This window comes from Drosophila santomea, chromosome 3L (assembly GCF_016746245.2).
Source record: "Drosophila santomea strain STO CAGO 1482 chromosome 3L, Prin_Dsan_1.1, whole genome shotgun sequence".
Taxonomy (NCBI): Eukaryota; Metazoa; Arthropoda; class Insecta; order Diptera; family Drosophilidae; genus Drosophila; species Drosophila santomea.
The window spans coordinates 25,073,051-25,087,095 of NC_053018.2; the positions used below are offsets into that span (position 1 = coordinate 25,073,051).

The window sequence follows — 14,045 nt, forward strand, 5'->3', positions numbered from 1 at the left end:
GATGAGTGTTATGATGGCGAACCTGCAAACCAAACGTAGAATGAGACCACGGCACAAATACTTAAATCTGGCTTACTACTAGGAATAGGCAAATAAAAGTGGGAATTTTATTTGAGGTTGTCCTTGTGGACCACCCTCCCCTTAATGAGAACAGACGTTCCCAGGTCTGCTTGCACCTTTTGTTCTGTGCATAACGGGGTTAGCTTATTTCCTAACCTTTTATTGTTTTTGACAAACACTTCTTCTCCTACCTCAAAAACACGGTTTTGCCTAGCTGGGTTGCATCTTTCGATGTTGTTTTGCTGGGCCTTTACCAGCCTGCCTTTTATGCCTAGGCAGCGATCATCAGAACCCGTGTGGAGAATCTCGACTGGTCTCTCCTGAGTGACAGAATGTAGGGTCTTATTATACTCTATTGTTGCCCTTAATATTAATTCTGTCGTATCGCTGATTTTTTTGTCTAACTTAAGACACCTGGCTATTTCTGTCAAGGTACTGTGGAATCGTTCCACTTGACCGTTTGACAGGCTATGCAGCGGGGCCGCATTTACAATGTCTATGTGGTAGTTGTTTTTAAGTAAGGAGGTGATAGTCTCCGAATTGAAGGCGGCTTCATTGTCGCAATATATCATTTTGATTTTGGGAAACAAATTTACGAGTTGAAGCAGGGGCCCCGTGACGTCCACTATTGTTCTGGACAGCACTGGTTGCACTATTGCAAATTTCGAGAACTTGTCAACACATGTTCAGAATGGCTTCTTATCAGTTGAGAAGATATCGATGTGCAACATTTCGCCGGTATAGCCTGGTATGGGTGTTTCCCCGAGCTCTTGTTTTTTAGGATGCCTGTCGTATTTGGCTTTGGTGCATATTTTGCAATTTGCAACCACTTCCTTTGCTAGGCTGCTCATTTTGGGGAAATAGTAATCGCGGAGGACTTGCTTGGTATTCTCCTGAGCCGCCCTGTGTGCACGATTATGTTCTGTCGTGACAATTTCCAACTGCTCATTTCTATTCGTAGCGTCTATAACCATATTCTTACAGTATCGGAACTGCGTAGCTGGGAAATGAGAAATTAAATCATGTTGAAAACTTGCTAGGGTGGGCAGATCGCAGTGTATCGCATTCACGACTTCGGGGTTTACGACCTCCTTCAGCATTTCCAAAATGGTGCTTTTGTCGGCGAAATTGATAAGGTGGCGAGTTTTACTACGAAACAACACCAAGCTTCGTTTTAGTCGGAAACGTGCTTCTTCTATAACAATCTGATTTCTGAAGCAGTTCACCGGTTGGTCTGTCGTTTCGACCGTGTAGGTCAATGACAGTTCGCTGTGGATAGTCGCAGCGTCTGACTGAGGCTCATTTTGTAGGGCATTAATGTTCTGCCTAGAAAGAGCGTCAGCCACATGGTTATCTTTACCTGGTTTGTAGTGGATTTTTGCGTTATGATCATCGATATACGCTTTCCATCTTTTTATCTTCGGATTTGGATTCCGATCGGACACCGCGAATGTCAGCGGCTGATGGTCCGTATAAATATTTATATCGCGAGTGCCGTAGAGGTAGTGTTGTAACTTGCCCAAGGCCCACACTATGGCCAACAATTCTCTTTCATTTGTGGCGTAGTGTGACTCGCTTTCTTTCAGGGTCCTAGAGATCATAGTGATGGGTCTTTTATCTTGCGATAAAACCGCACCAATACCGTTCGCAGAGGCATCCGTCGTCAGATCGAATGGCTTCTTGAAATCGGGGTATCTGAGCATTACATCTTCAGAAGCCAAGATGTTTCTCAGCCTCTCAAATGCATCTCTGTGCAAATCACTAAACTCAATAGGTGTTTTCTTGGACATGTGTTTGCTGATAGAGCCGTTTACTCCTTTCAGCAAGTCTGTCAAGGGCCTCGCGATCGCCGCAAAGTCCTTCACGAAGCAACGGTAATAACTGGCCAGACCCAAAAATGACCTTAGCTCATACAAATTTGTAGGCTCTGGATATTCCTTTATGGCCTTTACTTTTTCTGGGTCGGTTTTTGCACCTCCATTGGTAACAATAAATCCCAGATATTCAACACTCTGCTTAAAGAAGTGTGTCTTTTCGCTGGATACCTTCATATTAGCATTGCACAGGCTTTTTAAAACCCAATCTATATGCTTGACGTGGTCATTTTCGTTTTCAGAAAAAATAATGACGTCATCTACGTAAACATAGCATGACTTGCCAATTTGGTCTCGTAAGACGTCGTCGATCGCTCTTTGGAAGATGCTTCCCGCATTCTTTAACCCGAACGGTAACCGACAAAACTCATACTTTCCGCCGTTTACCGAAAAAAGGTCTTTTCGAGGTCCTGTTCGGCCAAGTATATTTGGTGGTAGCCAGACTTTAGATCTAACGTCGTAAAGTACTTAGCTTTTCCTAGGTTCGCCAGTATCATGGAGATGTTTGGCATTGGGTATTTATCAGCGATGGTTTTTTCATTAAGTTTCCTAATGTCTATAACCAAACGCTTATCTTTGTTCCCCAATTCATCCTGGCCTTTTTTGTCTACAACCCATGTTGGATTGTTGTAAGGCGATTTAGAGGTTCTAATGATGCCTTTCTGAAGTAAGTCTGCGATTTCTCGCTTAACAAACTCAGATACACCCATTGGATGCGGGTATAGCTTGGAGTATACCGGCTTATCATCGCTTGTTCGAATTCTGGCGACAACAGAGGTGTTAAACGGCAGTGCCTCGTTAGAGGCTGAAAATGCCTTAGATCTGTTTTCGATCATACCTCAAATTGCGCTTTTACAGGCTCTGGTACGGCGATGTCATTTACGTTAGTAAAATTAACATTATCGCAATTATGATGCTGAAGCTTCTCAGAAACAGAACCATAATTTATCGTACCTTTCTCTGCGATGAGTTTTGCTCCTACTTGAGCTAGGAGATCAAATCCAATTATACCATCGAATGGTATATACCATCCAAAAATATTCATTAAACATTTTTGGTGAACCCTGTTAGAACCATGAATGGAACTAACCGTGAAAGGGGAATCGACGGGCACTACATGTTTAAGCTCCTTTACGGGCTTGATGTAGTTTTTCGCCGCCCCTGTGTCATTTAGTATTTTTAGTAGTCTCCCTTGGAGCTGTCGTTCAATGAACGGCAGTCGGGAGCGCTCCCTAAAAAATTGATCTGATCATTTTCATCAGATTCGTCATCTACCTCGGTAACGGCTGCTGCGGCCGCACCATCATACTCGCCGTCATTATTCTCTTCAGCCTGTTGCATAGTGTTCTGCAATTTCTGACGCCTCTGCCCGGTCATGCGAGCGGAGCCGAATCTTTTCTGGCCTCGAGTACTCTCGGCCTTGGCGTTTGTAGGCTGACCGTTTCCAAAGGAGGTCGGTTGCCTATGTTGGGTTACAGTGGAGCCTAACTCCATAGGCTCAGGTGCTTGATTCTGATAGCTGTTATTATTCTGGGCAAAATTATTTTGTTTACCCTGCTTCTTGTAAAAATGAGGGTTTTTCCCTAGGCCGTCCTCGGCCCTGCTATATTTTCCATGCGGCTCCTTTGATCCTTTCGGTGCTCATAGGTGGTTGCCTTGTCCTCTAAAACCTTTGCATATGTATTGGCAAAGTTTGTGCGTTCTATGGTAGCCTCGGACTCCCTAGCCAAAGTTAAAGCTGAGGGCAAATCCTTGGGCTGCGCCGGCAAGACTATGGCCCTTAAGGGTTTCCTAAGACCGGCAATAAATGCGTGGAGAGCATCCTCTCTAACTTCATTATTAAACAGAATCGCACTGTCCGGTTCGTGAGTCATAACGATCTTGTTTGTTATTAACGTCAATCGTTTCTCTACATCGTCGTAATATTCCATTAAGCTAAGCTCTCCTTGCCTAACTGTTTCGAGTCCCTGCCTAAGCACGCGCAGCGACGTTTTGTCCGCGTAGGTACAATCCAGTCGAGCAATAATGGCATCTCGCTGGCCCCCTAACTTTGTTCCTGATAATCGAGACAGCTTGGTAATGTGCCTCGCTACCGTCATACCGTTTGAAGATTTCGTATGCGTCTACGGCTGACTGCCGCCATGACACATAGTCGTCCTGTTCCCCCGAAAAGTCTGGCAAGGTCTTCACAATGTCAAGCTTGACCTCGCACCGTACGTCAGGGTTTGGGATTATTTTTTTGTATGCCTCTACCTGTGGTGCTTCTACACGCAAGTTTTGCATCTGCTGTTTAACCTCATCTAATTGTGCCTGGAAGTCCTGCTTTAGTCTGTGTTCTTGTTCAGCCAAAGCCTGGCTAACAGCTCCAGCTATAATAGCTTGTAGCTGTGCGGACAAAAACCTACTGGCTCTGAACTAAACTCGTCGTCACTAACGTCTTCGACTTTTATGTTTCTATATGCCGTCCAACTCATTTACCATTGGTTGACACCACGCAAATTAATTCTTTCCGAGCACGGTCGATCGGCTATGCGAGGCGTGATATTTGCACGCGCGAGAAATATAAGGCGACACAAAGGGAAAAAGGTGTTTCCCCTAAAAACGACAAAGAAAAGGTCTGCACAGAAGAAATATTTATTCCTTATTAATTTCTTTGGGCAATAGCTCAAAGTAAAGTAAAGTAGAATTTACGTTTGGTAAAAGTAACTTGGAGTATGCGACAGAATTTACTCTCGTAAAAAGTAGGCTGTGTAAAATCAATGGGTCGAGGTAAAGTAAAGTAGAATTTACGTTTGGGGTATGCTACAGAATTTTCTGTTGGTAAAAGTATGCTGTGGAAAATAATGCTCCCTAAAAGCATGCAAAAAAGGGCTGTTAGCTTTTTTATTTATTTAATATTCCACACAAAATTCCTTAGGTTGCCGAGTGACTTCACTAATCAAACTTACATGGCCTGTACTCTTAACTACGTTGTTATGTTAAGATATTATTAGGTGCGGGTACTAAATGTACGTTGGGCGCCAATTAATATGTTCCTCCGTCGTGGTTGGTCCTATGGCCTCCTGACGTGCGGATATTCCTTCCCGTGGGATCCGGTACGATGCTGCCACCAGGGATTTATATCTTCTTACGAAGTTTAGGTTGGAGGGCGTGACTTTGCCCTCTTTGTCGATCGCTGGCCTTTTGGCTCAGCGAGAGTATTCAAATAATAAAATGATATTTTACGGCTGCGTGCCGGAGTGAATAGCTGCTCTTTATTAAAGCTCTGGCTTAAGACTGAATACAAAAGAATATGAAAGTGTGGATCTACTCTGGCTCCAATGCATCACGCCATAAACCCATGGTCGGCAAGCCGACTCAGCATTTATGCAACATAGCTCGGTACCCCGGATAAGGGGTGTCCGTTTGCTGTTGCTGACCGTTCGTAGCGCGGAGCGCTGAACTCGGTTGGGGCGCGTCAGCATTGTTTATATGAAGTACTAGTGTTTGTGTATTGGTGACAAAAGTGTTGGTACTCTTAGTTGTTAACTTACATACGTATCGCAGCTCAACAGAAATATGACGAGTCAGTGAATTAAGTGTTGCCCTCTCCACGTTCAGGAACTGGAACTGCTGAACGATGGACGGAAGCCGACGTTTAACAAATATAGGGGTACGTCATTTATTAACGTTACATTTGTCAGCAGCCTCTCACTGGAGGGCACGTCTTGGAGACGGCGGAGAAGAATACCTGGCCGTTCAAGCATGGGATACCAGGAAGATAGATTCCCTAGTAATCCCAAATTGGGATGCAGAGAGCAATTTGCGATGCAACCATGACAAGGAAGACAAAGGTACAGCGCAAACCACCTATATATTGGTTGAGTGCCACCCTAACTCAGCTACGGTCTAAATGCCTTAGGGCTAGGAGAACGGTGCAACGAGCCAGAGACAGTACCCACCACATGAAGCTTATGGAGGCTTTTAGACAGAAAACGTTTAGAGTTCAAGCACGGGTCCTGGTTAACATAGGGCAAAGAATATAAAAATATTTTTTAAAAGTGTGGGATGGCAGCATTTTGCGGTTTGTGGGCGTGGCAAAAAGTTTATTGGCAAATCGATAGAAATTTACAAGACTAATACAAAAATGAAAAAATATCCAAACATTTTACAAAAGTGTGGGCGTGGCAGCTTTGGGCGGTTTGTGGCCGTTAGAGTGGGCGTGGCAAAAAGTTTTTTTGGCAAATCGAAAGAAATTTACAAGACTAATACAAAAATGAAAAAATATAAAAACATTTTTCAAAAGTGTGGGCGTGGCAGTTTTTTTACTCTACGAGTAACAGGTATAATAACACAAGCTGTAAATCAAACTGTTGGCAGAACGTTTCTTGGCAAATCGATAGAAATTCACAAAACCAATATAAAAATGAAAAAATATCAAAACATTTTTCAAAAGTGTGGGCGTATCAGCTTTGGGCGGTTTGAGGGCGTTAGAGTGGGCGTGGCAAAATTTTTTTTGATAAATCGATAGAAAATTACAAGACTAATACAAAAGTGAAAAAATTTCAAAACATTTTTCAAAAGTGTGGGCGTGGCAGTTTTGGGCGGTTTGTGGGCGTTAGAGTGGGCGTACTTTTCAACGCATCTAGTATACCCTTTTACTCTACAAGTAACGGGTATAATTATCCTTCTTTTCTCTACATTCCACAACAAGCATATTCTAACGATGACCTATTAATATTACAGCAAAAAAAATTTAAACTCAACAGTTGTTTAGCTGTTGAGCAATAGCTGTTGCGAATAACAAATAGCATAATAATTTCCGATACTGTTTATTTTGTTTATTGTACTGGCAGCTAGGGCCGACCAAGAGTTTTATCGAAATCACAAGTTGAGTCTTGCCGAAAAACGAAGAAGTGACAATTGGCGGGACAGACAGCCGAATGCTGCGCCCAAGCTTAATGTAGGTAGATAACAAAGAGAAGAAGGAATGAGCGTCGTACAGATAAATTCCTGCGAGAACAGCGGTTTGCACTATGGGCATCGCAACTGCTACTACTGACTACTTCGGCTTACAATATTAAGAGTATAAGATTAGTCTACTGCATAGTTTTGGCGGCTGCATAACCCAACAACAATTTTAAATTAAATTTATACGACAAAAGACATACTGCCACAGACTCAAAAATGTTATCTAGAACACTGCCGATCCCTTAAAGACAGATTTACACAAACTAAAGTAACAGAGTTTTTTTGCAGTGCCCAATGTTCAACACACGATATTTTCAATAGTATATAGTATAGTATATTGGTATTCCTAATCTGTAATACTATTGAAAATATTGTGTGTTGAACATTGTGCACTGCAAAAAAACTTGGTTACTTTAGTTTGTGTAAATCTGTTTTTAAAGGAGATGGGAAAATAAAAATGTCATCTATAAATCTAATTTACCTGATAAGCCTACAAGAAATCGAAACAGTGGTCAAGTGTTCGTACACAATAATAAAAATAGTGTATGTAAATAAATGCTGTTGTTTTTGTAAGCTAAACAACAACAACATTTTTTTTTCTATCATATAGAGAAAAAAATTATCTTTCAGAAAAATATATGTTTGTATGTGTTATCTGCATTATCTTCACATATATTGTGTGCTAAACATTGCATATGCGTAAAAACACCAGCCGTGCGAATTAATAGTGGTCAAGGCTCATAGTTCCTGAGATCTTGACGTTCATACAAACAAACTGACGGACAGCCGGACAGACATGCGGACGTACGTAGCTCCTGAGATACGGACAGACGGCGAGCCGCGACGTGGCCACATCGACTCGGCTATTGATCCTGATCAAGAATATATATATTTATATGGTCGGAAACGCTTCCTTCTGCTTGTTACATCCTTTTCAACGAATACCGCCCTTTTACTCTACGAGTAACAGTTATAATTATGGTATCCAGCTTCTGCATTACAGAAATTTGTTTTTGATTTAAAAAACGGTTCTTTAAATCTAAAAAATATTTATTGAATTCACGAAGAAGAAATTTGATGACGAACGTCTAATATATATTGTACATTTTATATACTAAAAACAAGAGAGAACGCTATAGTCGAGTTCCCCGACTATCTGATACCCGTTACTCAGCTAGTGGAAGGGAGAAGGAGAGTCTTAAACACAATTTTTGGCGGTTTGTAGGCGTAATAGTGGGCGTGGCAGAAAGTTTTTTGGCAAATCGATAGAAATTTACAAGACCAATATAAAAATGAAAAAATATCAAAACATTTTTCAAAAGTGTGGGCGTAGCAGCTTTGGGCGGTTTGAGGGCGTTAGAGTGGGCGTGGCAAAAAGTTTTTTGGTAAATCGGTAGAAAATTACAAGACTAATACAAAAATGAAAAAATTTCAAAACATTTTTCAAAAGTGTGGGCGTGGCAGTTTTGGGCGGTTTGTGGGCGCTAGAGTGGGCGTGGCAACATGAATCGACAAACTTGCGCTGCTTTTATGTCTCTGGAGTCTGTATGCTTAATCTCAACTTTCTAGCTTTTGTAGTTCCTGAGATCTCGACGTTCATACGGACGGACAGACGGACAGACGGACGGACAGACGGACATGGCCAGATCGACTCGGCTATTGATCCTGATCAAAAATATATATACTTTATATGGTCGGAAACGCTTCCTTCTGCCTGTTACATACTTTTCAACGAATCTAGTATATCCTTTTACTCTACGAGTAACGGGTATAATAAACGATTTTCAGCTTATTTAAAAGCTAACTTTGCTTAAATCTTCAACAAAATATTACTGTTACAATTCTACAATTTTTAATTTTTTGTGTTTTCTGCAAACAGTGCACCATCAAAAAATTATCCATGCCGACATAAAGCCTGGGAATTTATTATTAACCGAATTTGGACATGTAAAAATAGCTGATCTTGGGGTATGCAATGAGTTCCTTGGAGAAGATGCAACAATAAGTAATGGATCAACGGCTGGAACTCCAGCTTTTAGGGCTCCAGAAACTCTAATCCCTGGACAGGTAAACCGTTTCTTAGATCATAATCAAATTATACAAATTATTCATTCTTCATTCAATTTTTTTATTTTAATATTTAGAACCAATATTGTGGAAGGGCGGCAGATGTCTGGGCCTTAGGTGCAACTCTGTATTCCTTGATATTCGGAAATGTACCGTTTTTGGCAGATTCAGTGCCCTTACTGTATGAAAAAATTAAACAAGATTCTGTCAAATTTCCAGAAAACCATAAAGTAACTGAAATTTTAAAAAGTTGCATAGTTCAAATGTTGGAAAAAAATGCGACGCACAGAATTACGATTCCCCAGTTAAAGGTGCTAAACGAAGAGATTTTTTATCTAGATATTAATATTTTTATTTTCAGACTAATAATTGGGTAACTTCTGGTGGGTACTGTCCCTTGCCTACCGAAGAAGAAAATTGTTGTTTGGTACAAGTAGACGACGAAGACATAAACTCCGTCGTGCGCAGCATTCCTAAATTAGACACACTTATATTAATAAAAACGATGTTAAAAAAGCATTCATTTGGCAATCCATTTGTAAAAGGCTGTTCTGGAAAATCAGCAACACTTACGGGGTGCTCAAGGATAGAACGGTTTATCCGCGCAGGTCGATCTAATTCAGCGCCTGGTTCATATCGGATGTCAACAGCCAGGTATAATATTTCTGATTAAAAATAAACTTTAGTAATACGCTTTTTATTTATATTCAGACAGCCTTCGTCAGATACTCTCCTGCCATCACTTAAGGAACATTGCTCTTCTCAATGTAATGAAGAAATTCATAGTTTTGATTATTAGAACCGGCTAACTATTACTTACAAGGAATTTTCCAGCTTATACAGAACCAGTAATTCATATAAACTTCTTGTATAGTCATTTTTTACTTCTTTTCAATTTGACACTTTCCAAAAGCCAAACACTTATAAGAAATATTTATTTTTATTATTGTCAGTTTAATTTCAGATTACGTATATATTTCATTGTGATAAAAATAAATGTAAAATATTATTATGACGTCTTTGGGAAATTAAGGATTTGGCTTGGTCTTTGGTCCTAAACCTGTGTATATAGGTTTTTAAGACCTAAAAGTGAATAGTAATACTTGCTATCAATTTAAATTATTGTTCTAAATAATCAGTTCTGTAACGACGCCTGAAGCGTTTTGGCCCATATATAAATATTTGGCCAGAAAGTATGCTCTTTAAATAGTTCGTTACCAATTATTGCACTTAGGCTGCAGCTGCATCGGAGCATTCGCGATCGAGCTCTGCTAGAGAGCAGACGTGCCTCAAGCCGCGGAACTTTTTGGCATTGTTTCTTTCGCATCGTTTTCTTTTGCGTCGTTTCCTTTGCGTCGATATTCTCGTCTGCCTAGTGCTCGAGCACATTTATTTGCGACATCGTGGCGCGCGGTGTCCGCTATCTTTCTAAGAAAACCACAACAAACGCAGAAGTTTCCAGAAAGGCGTTGCAAGCGCGAGGGCTTGCCCTTGCCCTTGGGCAAGCTGTTTACTTTGCTCTTGCTCTTGGAAGCGAGAATTCACAATAAAGAGAATTTCAACAACTAATGCTGACAAGTTTAAGCTTGCAAAAACCATGGAAGATATTAATTTTTTCTGGACCACAGGCTAACTGTAGTGTTACTGATCAGCAGAGTATGGAGCTACTCCAGCAGAGCTTAGGACTCAACTATTAAACGAATTTAACCATAAGTGGTCAATTTCTGAAGCAAATAAATTCCCCACTGCAACTATCGCTTGCACAACTACAGCTGTTACGTTTACGCTGGCTTCGTCTATGACAACCAGTAGCGTTACCACATCCTTAACTGGTGGAGTTACTTCAGTCGGCAACATGATAGTTGGCGAAAGTTCAGATTCAACTTCTTGCCCTTTTCAGCCCTCGTATGTATCGGTGGCTCCAGCTAAGAAGAAGAACCACAATTCGGTAACTAAAACGATCAAGAAAGGAAAGGCACAGACCGTCCCTGTCGCCAAAGCTCTGCCAAAATCGGCAACCTCCAGCAACCGTTTTTCCGTTCTAGCTCAGGATGAGATGGAAATTGAAAACTTAGCTGCCGCTCATACTTAAACCGTAGCCCAGACTCAAGCTGCCTCAAATCCAACCTCCCGGACAGATCAGTCACAAACAACCAACAATCCGTTGAAGACAAAAAGGCCTTCTCCAATATGTGTGCCTTCCTGTAATAATATTGATGCCCTTGACCAAGCGTTGTGTGCAGTTATCAGCCTGTCTTCGTATTCTTTCAAAATGTCCAGATCTGGCGTAACAAGAATACTTACTGCCGACCCTTGCAGCCTATAGGGCAGCCGTCAAAGTACTATCTGATAACAACTGTCAGTTCTGGCATCACCAACTCGATGAGGAAAAACCTTTTCGTCTAGTAGTTCGAAAAATCAACCCAACTCTTGGTACAGAGCGAGTTAAAAATGCCTTTATCGACTTTGGACATGAAGTATTAAATATTCAATGCCCAAGACAGCCAGACTGGTCAAATGCATCTCCTAGTCAGGATACTCTTGAAGACATACGTACACGACAAGCATGCTTCTTCGTTAATCTCAAGAAGGCTCCTAATAACATGGATGCTTTAAAAAATAAGGATCTTGTACAATGTTTTAGGTGTCAAGATTTTGGGCTCACGAAAAATTATTGTTTAAAGCGCCCAGTCTGTGGAAAATGTGGTGGTGAGCACCCTACCAACCACAAGGACTGCAACATTATATCACCAGAGGCCTGTAAATGTGCTAACTGTGGGGAGGATCACCCAGCTAGCTATAAAGGATGCAAAGTTCGACAGCAAAAAATTAAGGATCTTAAACCAGAACCACGTTTCCCACCACTTACAACAGCCAATAAGCACTTGTCCTCCATCCGTCAAAACTTCAGTGCTGCTCCTGCAAGAGACAGGTTTTCTCAAGCACAAGGTATTCAAAGAGTGCCTACGTTTGCTGACATTCTCAGAGAGCCACGAAATGACTCGCAGATCCCTCTGATGACAACTAGAAACCTTGGACGTACTCAACATGTTCCTCAGAGAGATTTGCCAACTAATTATTCAAATTCATCAGAACATCTACCTGTTAACGCTAACAGAATAAATAAACTTGAAGATGCTTTGGTTAGCCTCTCCTCAAAAGTTGAACAGCTTTCCACATTTTTTGCCCAATCGGCTGAATCCATCAACTCCTTGAGCATCTTGATCACCAAACTCTTAATTAAGCTAACATGATGCAGCAGGATATTCGCCTCGGATTATGGAACGCACGGGGAATCGAGAGAAGTACAAATGAGCTTCATCTTTTCCTCTCTGCCAATCGCATAGATGTTATGCTCATCACAGAAACTTATCTTCAAGGTCAAAGACGAATCTACATTCCAGGTTTTGTCTGCCACAAAGTTGATCATCCCTTGGGTGGTCGTCAGGGAGGAGCTGCCATCTTGGTCAGACATGATTTGGAGCACCACAAATTGGACGAAGCATTATCTACAAACATTCAGCTTGTCCAAATTCGTATATTAACATCAACTGGACCTATCACAGTGGCTGCAGCTTATCTTCCCCCCAGGATGAGCTGGACGTCTATTGACTTTGAAATTATGCTTCAACGATTGGGTAGCAAATTTATCCTTGGAGGTGATTTTAATGCAAATACTAGCTACTGGAAATCCGAGCTTTTACTCCTATAACACGCAATTAAATCCCTCAGCCCTGGACTTTTTTGTGACAAATGGTATAGCACAAAACAGAACATCTGTGAAGAATATCTACGAGCTGTCATCAGACCATATTCCGATTGTGGCCACACTGTTTGAAGCACCTCAACATATCCAGACTAGGAAGCGACTTCTTCCCCCTGGTGCTAACATTAAAAAGTTTCAAAATGAGCTCGAAAAGTCCGTCTTGCTTAATTTAGAAATCAACTCGACTGGGGATGTTGATCACGCTATTGACGTTTTAATGGCCAAAATTAAAACTGCCGGAATTGTCGCTGCTCCCTCTAATGCGCATCGCCCTCACGCTCGTCCTTCTAGCCTATCATCTGCTGCTGCTGCGCTACTAAACCTTAAGAGAAGAGTAAGAAGAGAATTCGTGACCACAAGGGACCCTAGACTAGATAGGATCTTCAAACGGCTGGCGAATCGTTTGCATAAAGTCTTGGCTGTTGACAAGCAAAATGAGATCGATAAGCAAATGGATAGTTTAAGCCCAGACGCTTCAACCAATTACGCTCTATTTAAGATCACCAGGCGTTTTAAAAGGCAAAGCAGTGCAAATGCTGCTATCAAGGATCCTGCTGGTGGCTGGTGTTACTCAAAGCAATAACGGGCTGAAGCATTTGCTTTAAGCCTGGAACAGAGGTTTAGACCCTTAGATCTAAGCTCCACCGATTTCCATAGTCACGTTACCGAAGCACTCGATCAGCCCTTACAGTTGCAACTCCCTTGTAAGCCTGTTATACTAAGTGAGGTCAAAGAATTGGTGTCCAAGCTAAACAGCAAAAAGGCGCCTGGTGAAGACGGGCTCGAAATCAGGACACTCAAGTTGCTGCCCACCAAGGCCCTCCTGTTTATCACACTGATCTTTAACTGCTGCACAAGACTCAGGCCTGGAAGAATGCAGCAGTTACAATGATTCACAAGCCAGACAAGCCACCATCGGAAGTTGACTCGTATAGACCCATTAGCCTATTACCAGCCCTTGCCAAAATGGTTTTAGAAAACAGCACGGCACCCCGGAACAGCTCAACCGAGTTGTTAACTTCGTTCTGGAGGCAGTTGAGACCAGAGAATACGTCTTTCTTGACATAAGACAAGCATGCGGGTTTGCTATATAAGCTAAAACAAATTATTTCTCCTCAGCTTTTCCTTCTTTCAAAAAGCTTTCTGGTGGACCGCAGCTTTTCGGTACTAGTTGATGGGCATGCTTCCGATAGAAAACCTATTAAAGCCGGCGTTCCTCAGGGTAGCGTTTTAGGCCCAACGTTTTACTCGCTCTTCACCTCAGATATGCCTTCGATATCCTGCCTTGAACCCGAATTTCAAAGTAATGCCCTCCTTGCCACTTTTGC

The 14,045-nt window shown here is 41.7% G+C and overlaps 1 protein-coding gene across 3 annotated transcripts in view; it reads left to right on the plus strand.

Moving 5' to 3' along the window:
- Positions 1 to 9,960, plus strand: part of LOC120450650 (calcium/calmodulin-dependent protein kinase kinase 1) — a 62,386-nt gene extending 52,426 nt beyond the window's left edge. For all 3 annotated transcript variants that reach the window (XM_039633810.1, XM_039633807.1, XM_039633808.2), the window contains exons 4-7: positions 8,764 to 8,951; positions 9,029 to 9,262; positions 9,313 to 9,605; positions 9,663 to 9,960. In XM_039633810.1, the coding sequence (XP_039489744.1) occupies positions 8,764 to 8,951; positions 9,029 to 9,262; positions 9,313 to 9,605; positions 9,663 to 9,750 (803 nt within the window). In that variant the 3' untranslated portion in view covers positions 9,751 to 9,960. The remainder of the gene's footprint in view (positions 1 to 8,763; positions 8,952 to 9,028; positions 9,263 to 9,312; positions 9,606 to 9,662) is intronic.
- The last annotated feature ends 4,085 nt before the right edge of the window (positions 9,961 to 14,045 follow it).